Source organism: Rhinatrema bivittatum, chromosome 3, assembly GCF_901001135.1.
Source record: "Rhinatrema bivittatum chromosome 3, aRhiBiv1.1, whole genome shotgun sequence".
Taxonomy (NCBI): Eukaryota; Metazoa; Chordata; class Amphibia; order Gymnophiona; family Rhinatrematidae; genus Rhinatrema; species Rhinatrema bivittatum.
Window position 1 is genome coordinate 274099944 of NC_042617.1, and position 23939 is coordinate 274123882.

Here is a 23939-nt window from a genome sequence, read left to right on the forward strand (position 1 = left end):
CCTTGGTCACTAGTGGGCAAGATCTCACGACATATAGAGGTCCATCCAGGTGATGTGATTCTCATTGTGCCAGAGTGGCAGAAGTGTCCATGGTTTGCAGACTTACTCAACCTAGCAGTGGACGGTCCATTACAGCTAGCTCAACTGCCGAGCCTTCTGTGTCAAGGTCCTGTTTGTTTAAATCAGGCAGATCACTTTGGTCTAGCGGCTTGGCTTTTGAGAGTGAGTGTTTGAGGAATAAGGCTTATTCGGAAGGGGTCATCACTACCCTCTTGCAGTCTAGGAAGACTTCCATGTCCCTGGTCTATGTGAGAGTATGGAGTGTTCTTGAAGCCTGATGTACGGGACAGAAGGTGGATCCTATGGAAGCCTCTATGGTGTATATTTTTTGGCCTTTCTGCAGGAGGGTTTGGTCAAAGGTTTATCCTTTAATTTCCTCAGGGCTCAGGTGGTGGCTTTGGGATGTCTTTTGAGGTAAGTTTCAAGGAGTATCTCTGGCAGCACATCTGGACATTGTGTGTTTTCTTTGTGTCCTCCGGTTCAGAAGCCTTTCCCTTCCTAGAGCCTTAATGTGATCCTTAAGAGAATGTGTGTGCATCTGAACCCCTGAAATGAGCTACTATGAAGGATCTCACGTTGAAAGCGGTCTTGCTGGTGGCAATCTGTTTGGCTCGACGAATCTCCAAGCTTCAGGCCTTATGTAGGGAGCTCTTTTTGAGAATTTCAGATGTGGGAGTGTCCTTGAATGGTTCCGTACTTTCTGCTGAAGTGGTGTCGTCATTCCACTTAAGTCGGTGGAGCTCCCGTCCTTCCCAAGTTTGGATCATATGGCGCCTCAGGCTAAAGACTTATGACTGTTTAGATGTTAAGTGTGCTTTGTTGCAGTACCTGAAGGTCACGAACAGCTTCCGCTTGTCAGATCATCTTTGTGCTGTGGAGTGGTGCCAAAAAGGATCACAAGATATCAAGAGCCACAATTGCACGGTGGTTGAAAGAAGCTATTCGCCCTGTTCCAGAGGGGCTACAGGTGCATTCTACCTGTTCTCAGGTGGTCTCTTGGGCAGAGTGTCAGCAAGTTTCACCACAGGAGATCTGTAGAGTGGCTACTTGGAAATCATTGCACACTTTCACCAGGCATGAACATTTGGATGTTCAGGCCCCAGAGGCCATGGGCTTTGAAAGTGTTCTTCGAGCAGGGCTCTCACAGTCCCACCCTGTTTAGGGAAGCTTTGGTACATCCCAGGAATCTGGACTGATCTGGGTATGTACAGGGAAAGGAAAATGTTGTTTTTATCTGATCATTTTTATTCCTGTAGTACCACAGGTCAGCCCAGAGTCCCACCCACTGGAGGAAAGGGAGAATTGGAGAGTCCGCTCAATTTGTTGTTGTGGTTACTCTGAAGAATGGCACAGGGTTTTGTATGGGTATGGTTTTCAGTTCCACGTTTCCTCTTCTACTGCTCTTTCAAGGGAAGTTAGTTATTCAAGGTGTTGGTTTTGTTTCATTTCTGGCTTGGGTACAGGTCAGTACTGAGGGTCTGCGGGTGCCACCTCATGTTAAGTGTCAGTAAAACTTTCTTTGTCTCCATCTGCTGGAGGGGAGACAAAACCTAGGAGTCTGGACTGATCTGTGGAACTACAAGAATGAAAATTAGCAGGTAAGAACCAATTTTCATTTGAGGAAATGTAAGTCAGTATCATAATGCACCGGTGGATATATTGAATTGGGATTATTCCTTCTGTATCATTGAATAGCCAGGTAGAAAAAATGTTTGTACTCTACCTTTAAGTGGCTCCTTAATTGCCACAAAATGTGCTGTTGAATTGCCCATAGTTTTCACCTATGTTGAATGCACTTAATGTGGCTAAAAATGACTTTGTTAGGGATTGAGAAGGTATTGCTTCAGTAGATTTTTTTTTTCCTTTCCATAAAAGATATAGTAGTAACAACTTAGGAAAGGAAATGCATTCTTGGGCTGACTGATCTAAATCTTTACATAACTATCCATTTTTCACATTGCTGCTGTCTTTGCTTACCAGTGGGTTCTTCCCGCTATCAGTACAGGGTACTTCCATTGGCGGCTCTAAAAGTCTTTACCTAATACTTTGCGGTGGTGGATGCACGCTTCTGTTGCCAGGGAATTCATGTTCTTTCCTGTACTTGAATGACTGGCTTATCTCAACAAACTATCAAGAACAAAAGGTGGTTGTCTTTCCCTATGCAAGGCATCCTGTGTTTTTCTACAAAATTTGCACTTTCTGGTTAATTTCCAAAAGTTCAATCTAGTACCAGCTGGACTAATGACATCCATTGAACCATGGATAGACTCACTGTGGAAGTTTGACGGCAAATCGAGCTTTCCTAGCGTGTAGCAGATGGACTCAAAACAAGTGGGTATAGTGTGCTCGTGCTAGCAGTTGGAGACGGATCTGACGTCAGCACGGGTACATATACCCCGCAGGAAGTGCAGCAATTCAGTAATTTCCATCTCCAAAGCAGTTTGGAGCTACCTTACGCTCGCTGAGCGTTTTTCCAAATTATAACGACTAAATTCTTAGAAGAAATCCTACCTGAAGACGAGCCCCGCACTCCAGCGGTGATACCCTCGGGTCCCTCCCCCAGTTGAGTTTCCCGAGGTGATTTCCGTGGTCCCTCGGAGGTGAGTGCCTCGGTCCGGTGGCCGGATCGCGGCAGGGACCTAGCCCCCGAGTGAGAAGGGCTCTGGCGCGGCTCAGAGGCAGCCTCTGTCCCGGTGAGGACTTGGCCCCCGAGCGAGACGACGTTCGGGCGCGGCTTAGAGGCAGCGGGTGCACTTCCTCGAGCGCGGCGGTGACAGTAATCACCCTCTCCCCCGCAGCCGGAGACCGCCTGGGTCACAGCCGGGAAGCGCTGAAGACAAGGTAAGGCGTACATCTTTACTTACTGGTCTCCGAAGAGCGAGGATTAGCAGGGTCTGCCTACATGGCAGCCCGCCAAGGAGGTCGCCATTTTGCCTGCTCGCCAGCCCTGGTTCGCCGCCTCGATCTAAGCAGGACGTTTCGGGCGCCTATGTTAGGCACCCGAAACGATTTGGGCTCCCATTGCTGGTGATAGGCGCACTTAGGCGCACTTAGATAGGCGCACTTAGATAGGCGCATATTGATACGCGCACGTTCATAGGCGCACGCTCATAGATAAGCGCACACTTATAGGTGCTCATTGATAGGAGCTTAGACGCGATGGAGCGTAAGAGAGCCCATGCGGCCGCAGAGCTGGTACCTCCAGACTCAGGCATAAGAGCTCTAGGCCTCTGCTCAGCATGCCACCTCAGAGCCACACAGCAAGGAAGCAGACTCCCTATGTGCCCAATGTGAAGAGGCCCTGGGAGTTCCCGGCCAGGGCCGGTCTCAGCCCAGTTTGACTGCCAGTTCCTCAGGGAACACCCCGAACCTAGCAGGCCGCGGCGAGCAGCCAGGGAACCCTACAGACCTGGTGCCCCTACGGCTAGATTCTGCTTCCCTCTCCTGGGTGGAATTATTCAAGGGGATTCATGCCTTCGTCAAGATGCAGTCTGATCCCCGACCGGACCCATACACACCGGATGACCCTGCCCCACTTATGGGGACTCGGATTATTCTGAGGAAGATGGCGAGCCACCCGAGGAGGGAGAACTCCCCTCGGGGATAGAACCATATCGAACCATGAGACGCTTCTTTCCTAAGGAGGATCTTCCAGACCTGGTCTCTCAATGCCTGTCGGAGCTGGCTATACCGGACCAGGGCAATCCAGGGGAACCCAGAATGAACCCCCTCCTAGAGGGCCTGCGTCCAACGGCTCACCATTTTCCCCTCCTACAAGTAGCCCAGCAGTTAATCGATCTGGAGTGGAATGCGCCAGACGCTTCCTTCAAAGGAGGTCGGGCTTTGTTTAGCATGTACCCCCTAGACCCGGCAACCAAGGAGCTGCTGGCGTGCCTGATGGTAGACGCCATAGCGCAATTGTGAAGCACACCACCAATTCCGGTGGAGGGAGGGGCGGCCCTCAAGGATGCACATGACCGGCGTATGGACGCCATTCTGAAACAAGCCTTTGAGGTGGCAGCCGTGTCCCTACGAATTGCGACCTGCTGCACCGTGGTGACGCTCTCCTGCTTATCACAAGCCAGGAACAACACCCCGGGAGAAGAAATGGAATCAGCCCTCTCGTTCCTCACTGACGCTGCCTCCGACCTAGTTCGTTCGGCAGTCAAAGGAGTATCATCCTCAGTGGCAGCCAGAAGACACCTCTGGCTACGTAATTGGTTGGCCGACTCCTCCTCCAAGACTCGCCTCACGAGAATGCCCTTTAAGGGATCCCTCTTGTTCGGCAGCGACCTCGAGAAATTGGCTAATAAATGGGGCGCCTCTCCTTTACCCCGTCTACTGGAAGACAGGTCCAGGAGGGCCCAGCGCCCTTTTCCTAGGCCATCCAGAGGTAGAAACTCTCAGCGCTTCAACCCTTATAGGGCTCGCTACCAAGCACCTCGTTCTCAGGCCAGGAACCAGTCCTTTCGGACCAAGCACAACAAGAGGAGAACCGGCTCGGGCTCTGGTCCTGGCCACACCTCACAATGACAATCAGCCGACCCATCCGGGGGTAGCAGCCATAGGGGGCAGGCTAACCCTCTTCTACCGCAGGTGGGTCGAGATCACTTCGGACCAGTGGGTCCTCGCCATCATCCGAGAAGGATATTACCTGGAGTTCCTTCGGCCTCCACCGAACAAGTTTGTGGAATCTCCTTGTTCACCGCTCAAGAACTCAGCGCTAGAAGTGACCTTACAGAGGCTCCTGGCCCTAAAAGCTATAATCCCAGTACTTGCAGGAGAGATAAATTCTGGGCATTATTCCATTTATTTCATAGTACCCAAGAAGGAGGGCACTTTCAGGCCTGTCCTGGACGATTGGCTGATCAGGGCAAAGTCACTGGAGGAGAGCCACCGGGCAACCAACAGAGTTATATCTCTTCTGGAAAGCCTCGGATGGGTAGTCAACATAAACAAGAGCTCCCTACAGCCGTCCCAGTTGCTGGAATACCTAGGGGTCCAATTCGACACCCGAGAAGACAAGGTCAGCCTGACCTCCAAGAGAAAGTCAAAACTCCAGAGTCATCTGCAGGCCCTGCTGAGCGCCAGCCGGCCCACAGCTTAGGATTACCTACAGGTCCTCTGCCTCATGGCATCCACTCTGGAGGTGGTGCCATGGGCGCGGGCTCATATGAGACCATTGCAATGCGCCCTCCTATCTCGATGGAGTCCACGATCACGGAACTACACCATACACCTGCCTCTACCGGCCAGAGTGCGGTATCAGCTACGGTGGTGGTTGCAGCCCGGCCACATGAGCCGGGGGTCAAGAATGTCCTCCCCAACCTGGATCCTGCTCACCACAGATGCCAGCCTGAACGGATGGGGAGCACACTGCGAGGAGCTCACCGCCCAAGGGCGGTGGACCAGAGAAGAGTCAAGGTGGAACATCAACTGACTAGAGGCACGGGCAGTCAGGCTGGTGTGCCTGCGATTTGCCCACAGACTTCGCAACAGAGCGGTCAGAGTGATGTCAGACACCCCCACCACGGTGGCATACATCAACCGACAGGGCGGAACCAGAAGCCAACAAGTGTCCCTAGAGATAACTCCCCTGATTTGGGCAGAAGCAAATCTCCAGGACATCTCCGCCATCCACATCACCGGGAAGGACAACACAAAGGCAGACTTCCTCAGCAGAGAAAGCCTAAACCCGGGGAATGGCAGCTGTTGCCCACAGCTTTTCAGATAATTATGAATCAGTGGGGGACGCCAGCCATGGACCTATTAGCAGACAGGTCAAATGCTCAAGTTCCCAGATATTTCACCTGCAGGCGGGATCCTCAAGCCCAGGGGATCGATGCCCTGGTACAGCCGTGGCCTCAGGGGATCCTGCTATACGCCTTTCCTCCATGGTCCCTGCTGGGCGCCATTGTACACAAGATTCAGCGGCACAGAGGCCTGGTTCTTCTAGTGGCCCCGGACTGGCCAAGAAGACCCTGGTACGCAGACATGAGAAGACTACTGGCAGGGAACCCTCTACCTCTGCCTCCGCCTCCATACAGGGACCTGCTACGGCAAGGCCCCATCCTCCATGAGGATCCGGCTCAATTCTCTCTTACGGTCTGGCCATTGAGAGGGCTAGATTGAAGAAAAGAGGATACTCTGAGCCGGTAATAGATACACTTCTCCGAGCACATAAGTTGTCCACATCACTGACATATATCAGGGTCTGGAGAGTTTTTGAAGCCTGGTGCGACTCACAGCACCAATTCACATGCTGCTAAGATTCCTATCATTTTGGACTTCCTACAAGATGGACTTCAGAAGGGTCTGTCCCTCAGCTCCATCAAGGTTCAGGTAGCAGCGCTGTCCTGCTACGGCCCCAGGAGTGACGGAAACACCATTGCCAAACACGCAGACGTTTCACGTTTCCTGAAAGGAGTCAAACACATTCGCCTGCCACTGAAGTGGCCACTGCTCCTGTGGAACCTCAACCTAGTATTGGACTTTCTAGCTGGATCCGCCTTCAGGCCCCTTCGAGGCCTGTCTCTCCGTTTGTTAACCTTGAAGATGGTGTTTTTGCTGGCTGTGTTCAGCGCGCCGCATCTCAGAACTACAAGCACTATCCTGCCGTGATCTATTTCTCAGAATCACTCCAGAGGCTATCCATCTTCGCACAGTTCCATCCTTTTTACCCAAAGTGGTCTCACACTTTCACCTCAACTAAACCATATCCTTGCCCACCACGAAAGGTTTGAAGAAGTCTGAAGAAGGTCGAATGCTACGCCATCTCGACATCGGCAGACTGCTGTCCAGATACCTGGAAATGTCAGAAGCAGTACGAAAGACGGACCACCTGTTCATCCTGCACAGCAGGAAGAAGCAAGGAGAAGCAGCCTCACGGCCAACCATCACCCGCTGGATTAAAGAAGTTATCAAGGCAGCCTACGTAGAGGCGGGAAAACCACCGCCTCTACAGGTCAAGGCTCATTCTACCAGAGCACAATCGGCCTCTTGGGCAGAAAATAAGCTGCTGTCGCCTGCAGAGATGTAAAGCGGCAACGTGGTCCTCCCTCCATACCTTCTCCAGATTCTACCGTCTGGATATCCAGGCCAGGGAGGACAAAGCATTCGCAAGGGCAATCCTGAATGGTCCTCGGGCAGCCTCCCGCCCAGTCCGGGAGTAGCTTTTGTACATCCCACTTGTTTTGAGTCCATCTGCTACACGCTAAGAAATGTTGAGATTACTTACCTGATAATCTCCTTTTCCTTAGTGTATGCAGATGGACTCAGCATCCCGCCTGGCTGCCGGTATACATGGGGATTCGCCGACTCACGGTAAGCCATGTTTTCTTATATAGGGCATCCACCCTGCCGGGTGTCGACGCCTTCCGGCTGAGTACACTGGCGGTCTCCAGCTACCATCAATTGTTCATTTAATCGATCGGTCAGTCACACATATATCCATAAAAGCTTTGCAAGGAAGATTATTGATTTGCTACACTTCCTGTGGGGGTATATGTACCCATGCTGATGTCAGATCCGTATCCAACTGCTAGCACGAGCACACTATACCCACTTGTTTTGAGTCCATCTGCATACACTAAGGAAAAGGAGATTATCAGGTAAGTAATCTCAACATTGCTGTAGTTACACGATGTTAGGTTCCATATTAGGAGCTACCACCTAGGAAAAAGATCTAGGCATCATAGTGGATAATACTTTAAAATCGTTGGCTCAGTGTGCTGCAGCAGTCAAAAAAGCAAATAGAATGTTAGGAATTATTAGGAAGGAAATGGTTAATAAAATGGAAAATGTCATAATGCCTCTGTATCGCTCCATGGTGAGACCGCACCTTGAATACTGTGTACAATTCTGGTCGCCGCATCTCAAAAAAGATATAGTTGCGATGGAGAAGGTACAGAGAAGGGCAACCAAAATGATAAAGGAGATGGAACAGCTCCCCTATGAGGAAAGGCTGAAGAGGTCAGGGCTGTTCAGCTTGGAGAAAAGACGGCTGAGGGGGGATATGATAGAGGCCTTTAAGATCATGAGAGTAGATGTGAATCGGTTATTTACACTTTCGGATAATAGAAGGACTAGGGGGCATCCCATGAAGTTAGGAAGTAGCACATTTTAAGACTAATCGGAGAAGACTTTACAGCTTAGTTGTGTTTCTTTGCCAATAAAAATTATTTTGAAAAAAAAAAAGACTAATCTGAGAATTCTTTTTCACTCAATGCACAATTAAGCTCTGGAATTAGTTGCTAGAGGATGTGGTTAGTGCAGTTAGTGTAGTTGGGTTCAAAAAAGATTTGGATAAGTTCTTGGAGGAGAAGTCCATTAATGGCTATTAATCAAGTTTACTTAAGGAATAATCACTGCTATTAATTGCATCAGTAGCATGGGATCTTCTTGGTGTTTGGGTAATTGCCAGGTTCTTGTGGCCTGGTTTGGCCTCTGTTGGAAACAGGATGCTGGGCTTGATGGACCCTTGGTCTGACCCAGCATAGCAGTTTCTTATGTTCTTATTGGAGTACATAACCCACTTGTGTGGACTGGCCTGCCTGTCCTAGAGGAAAGGAAATTATCTGGTAAAAAGAATTTTCAGCTTTGTGATGTAGACTAAGGAGGCACTCAGGGCAATTGCTGCATGGGAACTCCTACACATGCTCAGTAGATCTCAAAACTCTACTAGCTTGGAGAGTCAAGTCCGTTCAATGTCTCCCACAGATCATGTCCAATTCATCCTGCTATCTATGGAAAACACCTTTTACAGTAAGCAAACTTCCTTTTACCTCTGTGCCCTATAACTCCCAGTTTTTTATTTGACCTTGTCTGATGGTTCTTATGGGTTAAGCACATAAGCATTTTTGAGAGTTCCCAGAGACATCTAGAATGGTCGCTCTAATAACAACAATTGCAGCATATCGTAGACATCTTCCTTCTCTGTGACCTTTTGTTTACCTAACAATTATTTTGCTAACTGAGGTTGGCTAAGTGTGGCCAACAATTAAACCCCTATTCCATTACACTGTGTGGATGGGGGTGGGCAGAGTGTCTATATAGTAGATGGCACTGAGATGAGGATTAGCAAGAGGCACATTGCATCTCTGTCTGCCTCTGTGCTCTTCTTTCTAGGAGAAGATTGCTGTGCAGCTGTTCGCTGATGATGTGGGAGATGCAACTGGGGATTCGGAACAAGTGGCAGGGGCGTTACCCTTTGTGGATGTTTGCCAGGAAATAAGTAAACTAAAGGTGAGGAGCTTCATTTGCTTATACCCAGAACCTCTGTGAACTTCCCCCCTTCCACGTGCCTCCTACAAAGAGATTGTCATACAGGGCACTGACAGCTAGGAGCATAAACTGCTCCATTTCTGGGATGGGGAGAGGACACCGGGCTAAACCTGGAAAAAGGTGCAGGCTTATCCATCTATATGAATGTATTTATATTTCTAAAAATCACTCTTCATCAACAAGGGTGGTCTAAAAAAAAAAAAAATAAAAAATTTTCAAGCTGTAAATAAAGTTCAAGATCTAAAATAAAAATCAAACTATTAAATGAACTATATTTTCTCCCAGGACAAAGCAGGCTTTTAGTCCTCACAGATGGGTGACATCATCAGATGGAGCCTGGTTTGGAATACTTTTGTCAGGAAACTTTGACTGGCACACTGAGCATGCCCAGCATGCCACTATCCCCACAGCCACGTGGGGTCCCCTTCAGTCTCGTAACAAAGCATAAAAGATGAGCGAAAAATAAAATGCAGACGAACCCAACTCCGTGGAGTGGCAGGTGGAGGACTAACATCCTGCTTTCCTGGGAGAACACCTCTTAGAGGTAAGCAACTCTGCTTTTTCCCAGGACAAGCAAGATGGTAGTCCTCACAGATGTGTGAATACCAACCTGCAGGTTGCCCCTGGAACGCACTGGGCCAACAGACACCCAACGTGCAACAGGCACAACAACAGGGTGCTGTTGGCAACAACAGGTGGCAGCCTGAACCACATATTGGGCCCTAGGCAGGGAAAGTTGGGTTCTCACACTTGGAATAGGTTACGGAGGACAGACTGGCCAAGACGCTGTCCTTTTGACCATCCTTGTCCAGACAGTGGTGAATTTCTAGAAACTTTGACAAAAGTTTTCTATGCCAGGCTTCATCTGATGATGTCATCCATATGTGAGGACTAACATCCTGCTGTCCTAGGAGAACACCTGTTACAGGTAAGCAACTGCGCTTTGTCATCATAGAATTATTGGCATAACTACAAAAAACCCCAAAACCAACAGATTCTTGTCTGTCTGTAAGCATTTCATAGTGCAAAAAGGTAAATACGAGTTCACTCAGAGGTTAGCCTTGGCCTTCAAACTAATCTGTGTCTGGGTGAGTACTCTGAATCCATACAGCCTAATTTCTATATACATCCTCGGCCAGAGTAGTCAGAAATAATTCCATTACAGTCAGGGGGTCTTTATCTTTACCTCCCTGATGGTTTCCTCTCCTTTCTACCCTTCCTGCCCCTGCTCCCAGGTGGATTTTTGCCTCTGGGTGGTTATTTTCTGAAAATGTCGTTTAAAAAAAAACCAAAAAAAAAACCTATATGCTCAGCACAAGGTGGGAGCAATAATTCTTTCATAGGATATGTTCCATGGTGGGCCGGCAGAGTGAGCTGGTCTATGATTGTGCAGGTTAGGACATTAGAGGACCGTTTGGCCATGCTGCAAGAATGAAGGATGATCTCATTGCTCTTATTTTGTTTCATAAAAGAACAGGAGAATGATCGCTATGGACGGTGCTGGCAGGATTAATGTTTCAGCATAGCCACACTGGGTAGAGGAGTTTTCAGGGGACCTTTTCCCTTCTGTGCCGGTTCCCACCAAGGTTTCTGCTTCAGGGTGGGAGTGATGGCTATTTTGTGACCATGCAATGATGCAGTGTGGCCTCTCCATTAGACTACTGCGATACAGGTGGCACAGAGTTTACCCGCAGTGCGAGAGGCGGTGAGATTCCAAAGAGAGCCAAGTATGCAGAGTCTGGTGGTCTAGGGAAAAGATTATTGACCATTTTTCATCTGCCGCTCCTTGCAAATTCCTCCAGGCTTTATGTCAACCACGGTTCAGGACAGTGGATAACTGATCTTGTTGTTGTTCCGAGGGGCCACTCCAGTCAGGTTACCCCCCTGGATGATTGCTGTCGTTTCATACAAGTTTCCCCATGAGTTTCTATTTGGGGGGGGTGGAGACTGCATGACAGCGAAGACTCAAAGGCACAGACACAACTTTTCTGAAACTTCTACATAAGCTGGAGTGCCGCTTGCAGTCCCTCAGTATTTCTCTGAATCCAGCAGATGGTAGACGTGAAAGTCCTGCAGTCTGGAGAATTAGATTAAAAAAAAAAAAAAGACAATAGGATTCTCGTGTGGGCTCCCTGAGGTGTTTAGCAGCTTCATGGGCCATCCCTCAGGTGGAGCAGGACGAGCAGGGGGTTAGTATCTCTGTTTTTAGCTCAGCCTGAAGTTGAGGGGACTGAAAGCCAGTGGTTCTGGCTTCCTCTTTCCCCTTGGACTGCTCTCGCTGGCCCTTGGGCATCTGAGTCACTATCAGGAAAGTATTCCCTTTTTTTCTGGGGGCTATTTTTCCCGGCCTGTCTTTTCTTAAGATTAAAAAAAAAAAAAAAAAAAAAGGCTGTGTGGGTGCACATGCTGACCGACTGGTCAAGAGGTAGCTGGGGGAGGAGAGCAAGCGGTCAAGGCTCTTTGGGCACCCGGGTTGGAGAAGGGCTGCTTCACTGTGGCCTGTTTGCAGGCAGCTTCCTGTCAAGCGTGAGGCACATCTGGCTCAGATGAGCACAAAGTGCATGCATAATGGTGGTGGCCATGGGATGTGGCAAATAATGCAAGGTTTGTGGAAAGAGATGTACATGCCTAAAGTGTGCCTCAACAGGAGAAGCTTCTGGAGCAGCTACTGAGGCAGCGTGGGATAAAACTGTCACCCGGTCGGCTGCAGCAGGCGAGAGAGCTCGGCTGACAAACGCGGAACAGTGGCCATTTTGTCACTGCATGGCAATCAGCAGGCAGAATCGGGGGGAGGAGGGATTCCCTACCCCCTTTATTGCCAGTCTAGTATGATTTCCCTGTGGACAAAAGAGGCAGTGATGAGGCTGGGGAGCTCATGAGGGAAGATTCCAATGGCTTGGCAGGAATTTCCTCAAACTTTAAGGCATAAAGCTTATTTAGCCAAAAAGGGGACCAGCAGGCAAGTGTGTGTCTCCACTGGGTCCCCAGCGACTGGCTAAGGTGGGCAGGCAATACTCTTGAAGGGTAGAGTTCCTTTTTTTTTTTCCCCCGCCTGCTAGACCTTCAAGGTCGTCAGCGTGGTGACGCTGATGAGATAAATCATTCAGAGCGGTTCGGGGGTCAAGATGATGATCCTGGAGGGAGCCCTTTGGGGGGCAGCAAGATTAAGGTGATTCAGGAAGGATGAACTGTGGCCTTTGATCTCGCATGTGCAGGACAAGTTGGGAGTTGAAATTTCTCAGCTGGGGTCTGACCATGAAGGGGCAGCCCCCAAAGCCTTTCTGTTCCATAGAACAGAAAAGAAGTTGCTTCTCCGGGAGTAGGATACACCACAAGCGGGACTGAAGTTAGGGAGAGCTATGGCTAAACTCTATCTCCTACCAGAGGCTGATAGTTTTCTTCATAACCGCACAGCTTGAACTAACTGGGCAGAGCATTTGGCCATGCTGGAGGTTGCTGAGGATCAGAAGTTGCCGATCCACCTAAAAAAGATGTTTGAAGTTTCGATATTTGGCATGTGGAACTGGCTGCAGTGGGTGCAGAGCTTGCAGGCAAAAGGACAAGTTTCCTCTGCCTCTGCTAGGCAAGTGGCACATCTGGAGGCAGCCGTGGCGTATGTGCACCCTATGATCTGTCTCAGACTTCAACCGGGATTATGGTGTCGACTATCAGCTAGACGTTTTCTTTGGTTGCGCAATTAGACAATGTCCTCTTTAGGGGAGTTTAGGTTGCGGCTAGGATCTGGAGCAACTAGTAAACCTTTTGGGGGGAGTCCAAAAGACTAAAGTTGGCTGAAGACAAGCCAAAGAGGAGGGTATCGCTCCAACAGGTGGTCTTTCTCATCTCAGAAGCAAAGATCAGGGTAGCAGTAGTCTTTTCAGGGTCTGCATCATTCCATTCTGGATAACTTCAGTCAAGGGGCTGGAGGCAGCAAGGGTGCACAATGAAGGGAGGCCGGTCCACTTTTTTTTTTTTTTTTTTTTTTTTTTTTTAGAAAAGGCAGTCTGAAGGAGATTGGCCCTTTGTTATGAGGAGTGGACCAAGGTCTTTGGGCCAATGGGTATTGGATGTGATTAAGAGGCGTCTTCACCTAAGATTTTCTTCTTACTGTCCAAGAAGACACATGAGTGCCCCTTTCACATTGAGTGTAAAGAGACACTGCACACCATGCTAGAAGCGTTTACAGCACCTGGACCTGATGGTGTCTGTGCCTCCGGAGGAATGAGGGGAAGCAAATATTCACTCAATTTCTGAGTGTCAAAGAAAGACACTATACAGCCCATTCTGGATCTGAAGAAGATCAGTGTGGCATTCCAGGTACCTTGTTGCATGGAAACAGTGAAATCAGTAAGAGCGGCAGTTTGCAAAGGGGAGTTTCTGGCATCAGACTGACAGAGGTTTCTCAGGACATCTGACGCTTCTACAGCTCTACAGTTAGGATTGGCGTCTGTTCCTCTGACCCTCATCAAAGTGAAGGTGGTGGAAGCCATCGTGGTAGCTGCGGCCCTGCAAAGAGAAGGTTTCTTGGTACAGCTCCTTGAGGCAAAATCAGAAGACATCATTCTGTGCTGTGGGTGATGCAGAAACTGCGGTCTCTGGGCTGGCTGGCTGAATCTAGCATAGAGCAGCCTTATTCCCTTCCAATCCCTGTAGTTTTTTGAAGGACTTAATAAACATGTGGATAAAGGTGAATCAGTAGATATAGTATACTTGGATTTTCAGAAGGCGTTTGACAAAGTTCCTCATGAGAGGCTTCTAGGAAAAGTAAAAAAGTCATGGGATAGGTGGCGATGTCCTTTCGTGGATTGCAAACTGGCTAAAAGACAGGAAACAGAGTAGAATTAAATGGACAATTTTCTCAGTGGAAGGGAGTGGGCAGTGGAGTGCCTCAAGGATCTGTATTGGGACCCTTACTTTTCAATATATTTATAAATGATCTGGAAAGAAATACGACGAGTGAGATAATCAAATTTCCAGATGATACAAAATTGTTCAGAGTAGTTAAATCACAAGCAGATTGTGATAAATTGCAGGAAGACCTTGTGAGACTGGAAGATTGGGCATCCAAATGGCAGATGAAATTTAATGTGGATAAGTGCAAGGTAATGCATATAGGGAAAAATAACCCATGCTATAGTTACACAGTTAGGTTCCATATTAGGTGCTATAACCCAAGAAAGAGATCTAGGCGTGATAGTGGATAACACATTGAAATCATCGGTTCAGTGTGCTGTGGCAGTTAAAAAAGCAAACAGAATGTTGGGAATTATTAGAAAGGGAATGGTGAATAAAACGGAAAATGTCATAATGCCGCTGTATTGCTCCATGGTGAGACCGCACCTTGAATACTGTGTAAAATTCTGGTCGCTGCATCTCAAAAAAGATATAATTGCGATGGAGAAGGTACAGAGAAGGATGACTAAAATGATAAGGGAAATGGAACAGCTCCCCTATGAGGAAAGACTAAAGAGGTTAGGACTTTTCAGCTTGGAGAAGAGAAGGCTGAGGGGGGATATGATAGAGGTGTTTAAAATCATGAGAGGTCTAGAACGGGTAGATGTGAATCGGTTATTTACTCTTTCGGATAATAGACTAGGGGGCACTCCATGAATTTAGCATGTGGCACATTTAAAACTAATCAGAGAAAGTTCTTTTTTACTCAACACACAATTAAACTCTGGAATTTGTTGCCAGAGGATGTGGTTAGTGCAGTTAGTATAGCTGTGTTTAAAAAAGGATTGGATAAGTTCTTGGAGAAGAAGTCCATTACCTGCTATCAATTAAGTTGACTTAGAAAATAGCCACTGCTATTAGTAGCAGCGGTAACATGGGCTCTTCTTGGTGTTTGGGTAATTGCCAGGTTCTTATGGCCTGGATTGGCCACTGTTGGGAACAGGATGCTGGGCTTGATGGACCCTTGGTCTGACTCGGGTCATGGCATGTTTTTATGAGTATCTGGGGGGGGGGGGGGGGGGGGGGGGGGGTAAGGTCTGATAACAGGTTGGGAAGAGTGTTCCTCACGGTGGAATGTGGTGAAGTTTCAGGCTCAGGACCATAGTCTATTGTGCCTTTGGAACCCAAAGTGTGGAGTTATTTGCAAGTCCTGAGCACTATGGCTTCTGCGCTGGATTTAGTTCCATGGGCATTCGACATATACAGTGTCTCTCTCAAATTTTCCCTCTGAGGAATTTCAGCTTCTGACACCGCTTCAAGGGATAGGCAGATCAGTCCTTCATGCTGGCTTTTTTTTTGAGCCAATTTAGAGTGAGGAGTGGAGTTGGAGATCCTGGATTAGGGGAGTGGTGACCAGACGCCAGCCTGACAAGGACAGACTGCTCAGGGTCTTTGGGTATCCATACAAGCATTATGGTCTATCATTCATGCGGTTCGAGCTTTGACAGACAGTGGGCTCAGCAGCTGTTTGCTTGAGCAGAAATTTACTTGGTGGCACCGACAGCGTCCCATGAAGCCAGGGTGGACAATATGCAAGTGGACTCGGAAGCAGTTGCACCTGGAAAAATGGGAATTGCTAGAAGCCGAGGAGTTCCTCAGTGGGATCTCATGGCGACAAGGAGGAATGCCAAGGTGAGCAGTCGAGTGCAGCTCGGAAGGCATCAGTGTTGATTCAAAGTGTGGCCAGTGAGAGTTCTGTTACAAACCAGTGGCACCGGAGGAGCCGCATTGACACTGGTTTGCAGTCTTGATACATTTCACAGTTGGTGGTCCTCTGAAGTTAGGTCATCTTCAAGGGCTGATCCAGCGGGGTCCAGTCTTTTCGGATTGGATGGATCGCTTTTGGTCTCAAGGCCTGACCTTTGATAAAAGGTGATTATGATTGAAGGCTACTCAGAAGCAGCTATTACTACCTTATTTCAGGCCAGACAACGGTTTACTTCCTGGGCTTATGTCAGGGGGCGGAAGGCGTTTGAGGTCTGGCGTATTGGCGAAGGGCTTGATCGCAGGTGTTGGTCCTCAAAACTGGGCTTTTCTACAGAAAGGGCTTGTAAAGGGGTTGCCATATAACTCTCTTCATATTCAGGTGGCAGTCTTAGACTGTTTTTGTTAAGGTAAGGTGGATGGAGTTTCTTTGGTCCATCCGGATGTGGTTTTCTGATGGGTGCTAAGCATTTACAACCTTCTTTTAGATGGGGGTACCCCTCTTGAGACCTTTATTTGGTGCTTAAGGCTCTTTGTAATTCACCTTTTGAGCTGTTACAGGAGACATCCCTGAATGATCGTTCTCTGAAAGTGCTGTTTCTAGCAGCTATCTGTTTGGTCAGATGAATTTTGGAACTTCAGGGCTTGTCATGTAGGGACCCCTTTCTTCAAATTTCAGTGAATGGGGTTTTGAGGCAGACTGTTCCGTCATTTTTGCCGAAGGTCGTTTTTTTTTTTTTTTTGTCATTCTATCTGAGTCAGCTGGTTGAACTTATTGCATTCCTGTATCTGGATGCGGTGGACCCAGAGAGTTACATTTGTTGGATGTCCATCGTTGTTTACTTCTGTGTCTGAAGGTTACCAATAGATTTCAAAGGTCTGATCACTTTTTTGTGCTGTTCAGTGGAGCAAAGGGGTGCAAGGCTTTGAAAGTTATGACTGCGAAGTGGCTAAAAGAGGCCCTAATTTTGGATTATATTTGAAAGGGAAGGGGTCATTTTGAAGGGGCCAGAATGTAGGCAGCTTTCTGGGTGGAGTGTCAGTTTCTCGGCAGGAGGTCTGCCGTACAATAACTTGGTCGTTGTGTCACATGTTCACCAGACTTTACCGAAAGATGTTTGGGTGCCCAACAAGGTGCTGTTTGGGGAGCAGGTGTTTCAAATTGGCCTTTCAGATTCCTGCCAGGTTTAGGGGAGCTTGGGTACATCCCACTTGACTGGACTGATCAGGGGTATGAACAGGGAAGGATAATTGGTTCTTACCTGTTAATTTTTTGTTCCTGGAATACCACAGATCAGTCCAGAGCCCCACCCTATTGAAAGATTGATATCTCAGCTATGTGTATCATAGAGAAGACTGAAGTCTTGTTGTTGTTTAACTTTCAGGGATTTCAATCCCTGCTGTGGATATAAGGGCTTTTGCTGAAGGGCCCTACCTTTTTAGTCCCCTGCTCATGTAGAGGGGAGTGAGTTAGTTTAGCTTTTGAATTTGTCTACAACGTGGCTTGGGTACAGGTCAATACTGAGGGACTGCTGGTGGCACTCTAGCTTATGTAGCAGTGTCAGAAAAGTTTTTGCTGTCTGACTCCATCTGCCGATAGGAATGCAAAACCCACTTGTCTGAACTGATCTGGGGTATTCCAGGAAGAAAAATTAGCAGGCACAAATCAATTTTCCTTTAGTTCCAGTTAGGAGCAGTGGATATTGTGCCACTTTAGTGCTGGTGTTTTCTGTATTCCCTGGGAAAAAAAAAAGTTATTGGATTATTTGTAATCTACTTACATAATGGTAGGCATTGGTCAGGCCTTCTCTGGAACATAATTATCCTGGAGTCTGTTCTGGGGTTCCCTCCTTACTAGATACGGGAGGGAAACTTTCATAATGAGATTTCTTGGGAATGGATGTTCATCAGACTCCTTTGCAGTATCTTAGTCACTAACTGTTTTAGATCAGATCTTCTTTTTGTGGTGTTTAGTGGTGCAAAGAAAGGAAGTAAGGCCACAATTGTGCGGTGACTAAAAGACGCAATCGTATTGGTGTATTTATGTAAAGGACTGCAGATTCCGGAGGGGCTGCATGCACATTCTATCAGGGCACAGGCAGCTTCCTGGACTGAGTCAGCTGGTTTCTCCGCAGGAGATCTGTTCAGCGGTACATGGTCTTCGCTTCATAATTTTTACCAGATATTAGACTGGATGTTCGAGCACTGGAGGAGACGTGGTTTGGAGAGATTGTATTGCGAGCTAGTCTTTGGGTTCCTGCCCAATTTGGGGGAACTTGGGTACATTCCATTCATCTAAACAGGAAAGGAAAATTTTGGTTTCTACTTGCTAATTTTGGTTCCTGGAATATCACAGATCAGTCCAGGACCCTGCCCTCTTTGTTTGGGAAGACCAATCTCCCTTCTGGGTGCATATAGTGCAGAAACTACTGTTGGAAGTTCTTGGAGAAGTCCTTAACTGCTATTAATCAAGTTGACTTGGGGAATAGCCACTGCTATTACTGACATTAGTAGCATGGGATCTACTTAATGTTTGGGTGCTTGCCAGGTACTTGTAACCTGGATTGGCCACTGTTGGAAGCAGGATACTGGGATTGGTGGACTCTGTCTGACCCAGTATGACAACTTTTTATGTTGTTAATTTCCATTGCTTGATGTGAAGACTCCAGTTCTGGGGCTCAGACTTTTCCCCTACTTGTCCTAGAGAGGGAGTTGGGTTAGATTTTTATGACATTCATCTTGGCTTGAGAACAGGTCAATAATGAGGGACTGCAGTGGTAATCTGTTATGTAGCAGTGTCTAAAGCTTTTATTCTCTGCCTCAGTCTGCTGGTGGGGATGCAAAACCCCACTTGTCTGAACTGATCTATGGTATTCCAGGAATGAAAATTAGTAGGTAAGAACCAATTTTCCAATAAGGGCCAAGATGTTTTGGGAGATGAAGACTTGGTCTGGGTAGTGAATCATTCAAACAAGCAGATTTCTTTCCAGTCCTTGCAGTAGCTGAGGGCTTGCTTTGAGACCAAGGGAGGGCTGAGTTTTCATGACTAGACAGAGTGGCCAAATTGCTAGCTCAAGTGCAGGTCTTACACAAAGCTTCAAAGGTATGGGTCTACCTTCAACTTCTGAGTGCCATGGCATTTGCTTTGGAGTTGGCTTCTTAGGCCAGAGCTCACTTGTATCCTCTTCAAGGGTCCCTGTTGACCTACTGGTCTCTGCAGTCTGAGGACTGCATGGTTAATCTTCCTTACATTTCCTGTAAGGGAGAGCTTGGTTTGGCTGGTTTCCATGAATCTATTAAGGGGAATGGATCTGGAGGCCCCCGGCCCCCCTAGTTTGATTGTAGTCCTGTTAAGACATGATCCTGGTGAGTTTTGGGATTCATTGTCTGGGTCTGGGTCCTGCTTGGTCCAAGCAGGAGGCTATTTACCTTCAGCGTTCCTGCCTGATCTCCTTCCTGTTCCTAATTTGTTCCAGATCATTGCCCTTTTCAAAGCTTTGTCCGACTTGGTAGTGTTGGGGGCTATCCTCATGCCTTGCTAGCCACCAGCACTTGAGGGCTTAACCCAAAGGAAAGGTGGTTGGAAGAGGCACCTTTCTAGATGTTAGGCCACACTGTCCCAGAGCAACCCACAACTGTCACAGATGCCTTAATTCAACCAAGGCCGAACAAGAAAATGCTTTCCCCCAAAAATGACTTTTCTTAGGTAGGATTTTAGAAGAATAGAAGACCTGTCAATCATCTTGGTGGCATCGGACTGATAAGGTTGAAGGTTAGTGTGCCTCTCTGCTTTCCTATAAGGTTCGGTTCAGATGGAGGATCAGATTTACAGCCTTGCCATTGAGAAGTTTTGTTAATGCAGGAAAAGGTATTCTGCAGTGGTGATTTTGAGTTTGAAGACCAGAAAGGTCGTAACATCGTTAGCCTATGTTCGACTGGCATCTCTTTGAAGTTTGATGTAAAGTTGCCATGGTTCACCTAGGGCAGGGGTAGCCAGCTCCAGTCCTCAAGAGCCATAAACAGACCTGGTTTTAAGGCTATGTACAATGAATATGCATGAGATATTTGAATATGATGGAGACAGTGCATGCAAAATCTGTCTTATGCATATTCATTTTAGATAGATCCGTTTTTTAGGCTATTTGTAGGTTCTTGATGGCTGGAGTTGGCCCAACCCTGTCCTAGGATGACTATAATACCATGGCACCAGGCCTGCTGCTGAAAGATCTCTTTGAAGACAGTATTTCTTGTGGCTGTGCCCTGTTTCATGGATTCTATCTAGTTTTTTCTTTCAGATTCACTTTTTGTCCAGTGCTGTTTTTTTTTTTTGTTCCATTTTTTTTTTTTCACCAGTTTTAACCAGACCAACCCTCTCCTGGCTTTTCCAAGTGGGGAATGCCATAAGAATGGAGTTCTCCACTTCTGTGCTGTTTGTCATATTACCTTGGTTATCTTAAGGTGATTGATTCCTTTTAGGAAGACTGATAAGCTGTCTATTTTTATTTAGTGGGCTTTGTAAAGGAGAGCAGGCTGTGAAGTCATCCAGATGGATCAAGGAGGTATTTTCTCAGCAAATCTGCTGAATGCTCTTAAGATTCCCAGAAGCTCTTCGGGCTGCTTGGCAAAGTCTTAATCTATGGCTCCAGAAAATATTTGTAAGGTGGCCAGCTTATCTTAAGTTCATTTCTTGACTAGACATATTATAGGTTAGATGTACAAGCCAAAGGAGATGCACCTTTTTGGAGTAGATGTCTTTAGAGTGGCTCTGACTTGTTCCAACCACAATAGAATGGACTTGGGCACTTCCTATGCATCTGGACTGGTTTAGCAGGATAATGGAGTAACCCATTAATTTCCTTTCCTTGAGTCATGCTAGACCAGACAAGGTCAGGACCATCCTGGGAAGATAGAGACTGTGGTTTAGATTTTAGATTTGGCTCAGGGTTACAGTCCTCAAGTATTGCAGAAGATTATAATTTCTCCCTAGAAAGGGACATAAGGATTCTTTTGGACATTATTTCCCTCTTTTCCTTTCATTCTGTAGGGCAGTGTTTCCCAACCCTTTTCTTGGAGGCAAATCTATCCAGTTGGTATTTCAGGATAGTCACATGAATATGAATGATAGATCTGCATACGTTGGAAACAGTGTGTGTGAGCAAATACCTCATAAGCATTACAGATATCCTGAGAACCTGACTGGATAGGTGTGCCTCCAGGAGAGACTTGAGAAATATTGATGTAGGGGAATTTAGAGAGCTGTTGGAGGGTGGTTCCTGTTTTCAAATGTTTGTTCATAATTTTGTTTCTTCATGTCATTGCTTTGATATAAGGATACTGTCAATTGCTGTCCTGCAGTGATGTCACTGGAAAGTAGGTCTGTCTCAATCTGATAGCATGGACCCATGCTTTGGCGCCCCCGGGGAATGGATCACAGAGCAATGGACGCTCTTGGGAGGAAGGTGTTTCAGGGAGTGATGCTCATTGCTCGTATCTCCTCCTACCAGCTCTACATGAGCCAGTACATTCGCAACCTCTGGAAGTAGGTGCAGGAGGCAGCTGAGTGGCTGCCTCAACAGCAGCAAAACACCACCTTAATGCTGGTGCATCAGCCTGGAGTGTGGAAAACACAAGGTGCGCTCCACCTACAATGTTTTCGAGATGGAAGCAAGAGTCTCTGCAGCGGGAATCAGTGCCCACAGAATGGCATAGCTGCGGGCCTCGGATCTGACCAGAAGTACAGGAAAGACTCGCCAACCTGCCATGCATAGGAGAGAATCTCTTCGGAGATAAGGTGAGGGATACAGTGGCCCAGTTACTGGATCTCCAGCATCTCTCTGCTGGCACTTCAGACCTCTCCTCCTCAGCTAGGAGATCTGCGAGGCAGGGTCAGAGGAGGTCTTTCTACCACCAGGGGATGTACTATCCTCCAACCTCCTCACTCCCATTCAGAGGGTGAGCTCCCATGGCTGTCTCAGGCAGTAGCGAGCTCCCAAGCCCCATCTGGCGCCGCAGTCAATCCCAGGACGGGGTTTTGACTGGATCGTAGGGAGCATAAGCCCAGCCACCTGTACCTGAGATGCTTAACCCACCCCCCCAGTCGGGGGCAGGCTACGGTTCTTTGTGAATCGGTGGCCCAGTATAACCTTGGACCAGTGGGTTTTGTCCACCAAGGGTACTAATTGAACGTTTTGGATGTCCTGCCAAATTCTCCTCCATACCCATTTTGGGGGCTGATAGTACATCAGGAGGTACTGGTATGGAAGCTCTCCACCCTCTTTAACGGCCAGAGCGGTCGAGCCTGTCCCACCAGAGCAAAGTGGGCAGGGATTCTTCTCCGGTACTTCCTGATTCCAAAGAGAACAGGGGGACTCCATCCCATCCTAGAGCTGAGGGTCTTGAACAAGTTTTTCTAAAAAAAAAAAAAAATTCAAGATTTCCCTGGGCACCGAGATTCCCCTCCTGCAAAAAGGGAACTGGCTATGCTCCCTCAATTTAAGGGACAGATACACTCCCATTGAAATCTTCCCAAGTCACAGGAATTCTCAGATTTGTAGTGGGAAAACAGCACTTCCAGTACAGTGTGTTGCCATTTGGGCTAGCGTTGGCCCCACGTGTCTTTACAAAGTGTCTGGCTGTGGTGGAGCACACCTGTACAGGCTGGGAGTGCATGTTTTTCCCTTACTTGGACGATTGGCTGGTCAAGAGCACCTCTCAGTTACAGATCGGTCCTTGCACTTGACCATCCGTGTGCTGAAGTCACTAGAGTTCGTCATCAACTACCTGAAGTCCCACCTTAGCACATCACCTAAATGGGACTTCATAGGAGCCCTGCTAGACATGGCTCAGGCAAAATCCTTCCTGCCCATGCTCCAGGGTGGTCACCTTGGCATCCATAGCAGTGGTGATTCAACAGAGCCAACAGAGGTCAGCTCGGCACATGTTGAGGCTGTTGGCCACATGGCCACAACTGTCCGTTTTCACTCCCTTGGCATGTTTACACATGCGCAGAGCCCAATGGACCTTAAGGATGCAGTGGCGCCAGGCCACCTAGATCCTTCAGGCTCGCATCTGCCTCACTCCATCTCTCTGGGACTCCTTGTCCTGGTGGCAAATTCTCTCTAATTTGGAGCAAGGAATATCTTCCAAACTCCCCCTACCCAAATTGTCCTTACCACAGGTGCGCCAACCCTGGGGTGGGGTGCCCATGTAGAGGGGCTCAGCACCCAGGGTCTATGGTCCTCCCAGGAAGCACAGTGTCAAAGCAACTTCCTTGAGCTCTGAGTGACCAGGTATGTTCCATGGGATTTTGGGGATCGGCTGTCCAACAAAATTGTCCTGATCCAAACAGACAGCCAAGTAGCAATGTGGTATGTCAAGCAGGGAGGCACAGGGCCGTACCTCCTGTGTCAGGAAGCAGTCCAGATCTAGTCCTGGGCTCTGTCCCATGGGATAATGCTCCGGACCATATTTCTGGCCGGAACGGAGAAAGTAATAGTGGAAAGACTGCGTCAGGCCTTCAGACCCCATGAGTGATCACTGGACCCAGGGGCTAGTGAATCAGATCTTCCGCCTTTGGGAAAATCCAGACATGGACTTGTTTGTATACCTCTGCAAGAGGAAGGAGATTCAGTTCTTCTCTCTATACAGGTCAGACGGCAAACCAGCTTAGGACGCCTTAGCTCGCCAATGGGGCAAGGATCTTCTGTACGTGTATCCTCCGATTCCTCTAGTAACGAAGACTCTCCTGAAACTTCGAGGATTGAGGGACTATGATTCTCAGTGGCTGAGACAGGTCTGGTTTCCACTCCTTCGTGAGTTGTCCTTCCAGAAACTGAACAGTCTGGGGACTTCCCAGATGTCATCACACAGCATCAGGGCAGGCTCCAGCAACCCAACCTCCAGGCCCTGTCGCTCACAGCCTGGATGTTGAGAAGCTGATT

At 47.9% G+C, this 23939-nt stretch overlaps 1 protein-coding gene across 4 annotated transcripts in view; it reads left to right on the forward strand.

Annotated features, from left to right (window-relative positions):
* The window catches only part of TROAP (trophinin associated protein), a 112892-nt gene that overhangs the window by 72625 nt on the left and 16328 nt on the right, over positions 1–23939 (forward strand). For all 4 annotated transcript variants that reach the window (XM_029594671.1, XM_029594672.1, XM_029594674.1 and 1 more), the window contains one exon: positions 9187–9303. In XM_029594671.1, the coding sequence (XP_029450531.1) occupies positions 9187–9303 (117 nt within the window). The remainder of the gene's footprint in view (positions 1–9186; positions 9304–23939) is intronic.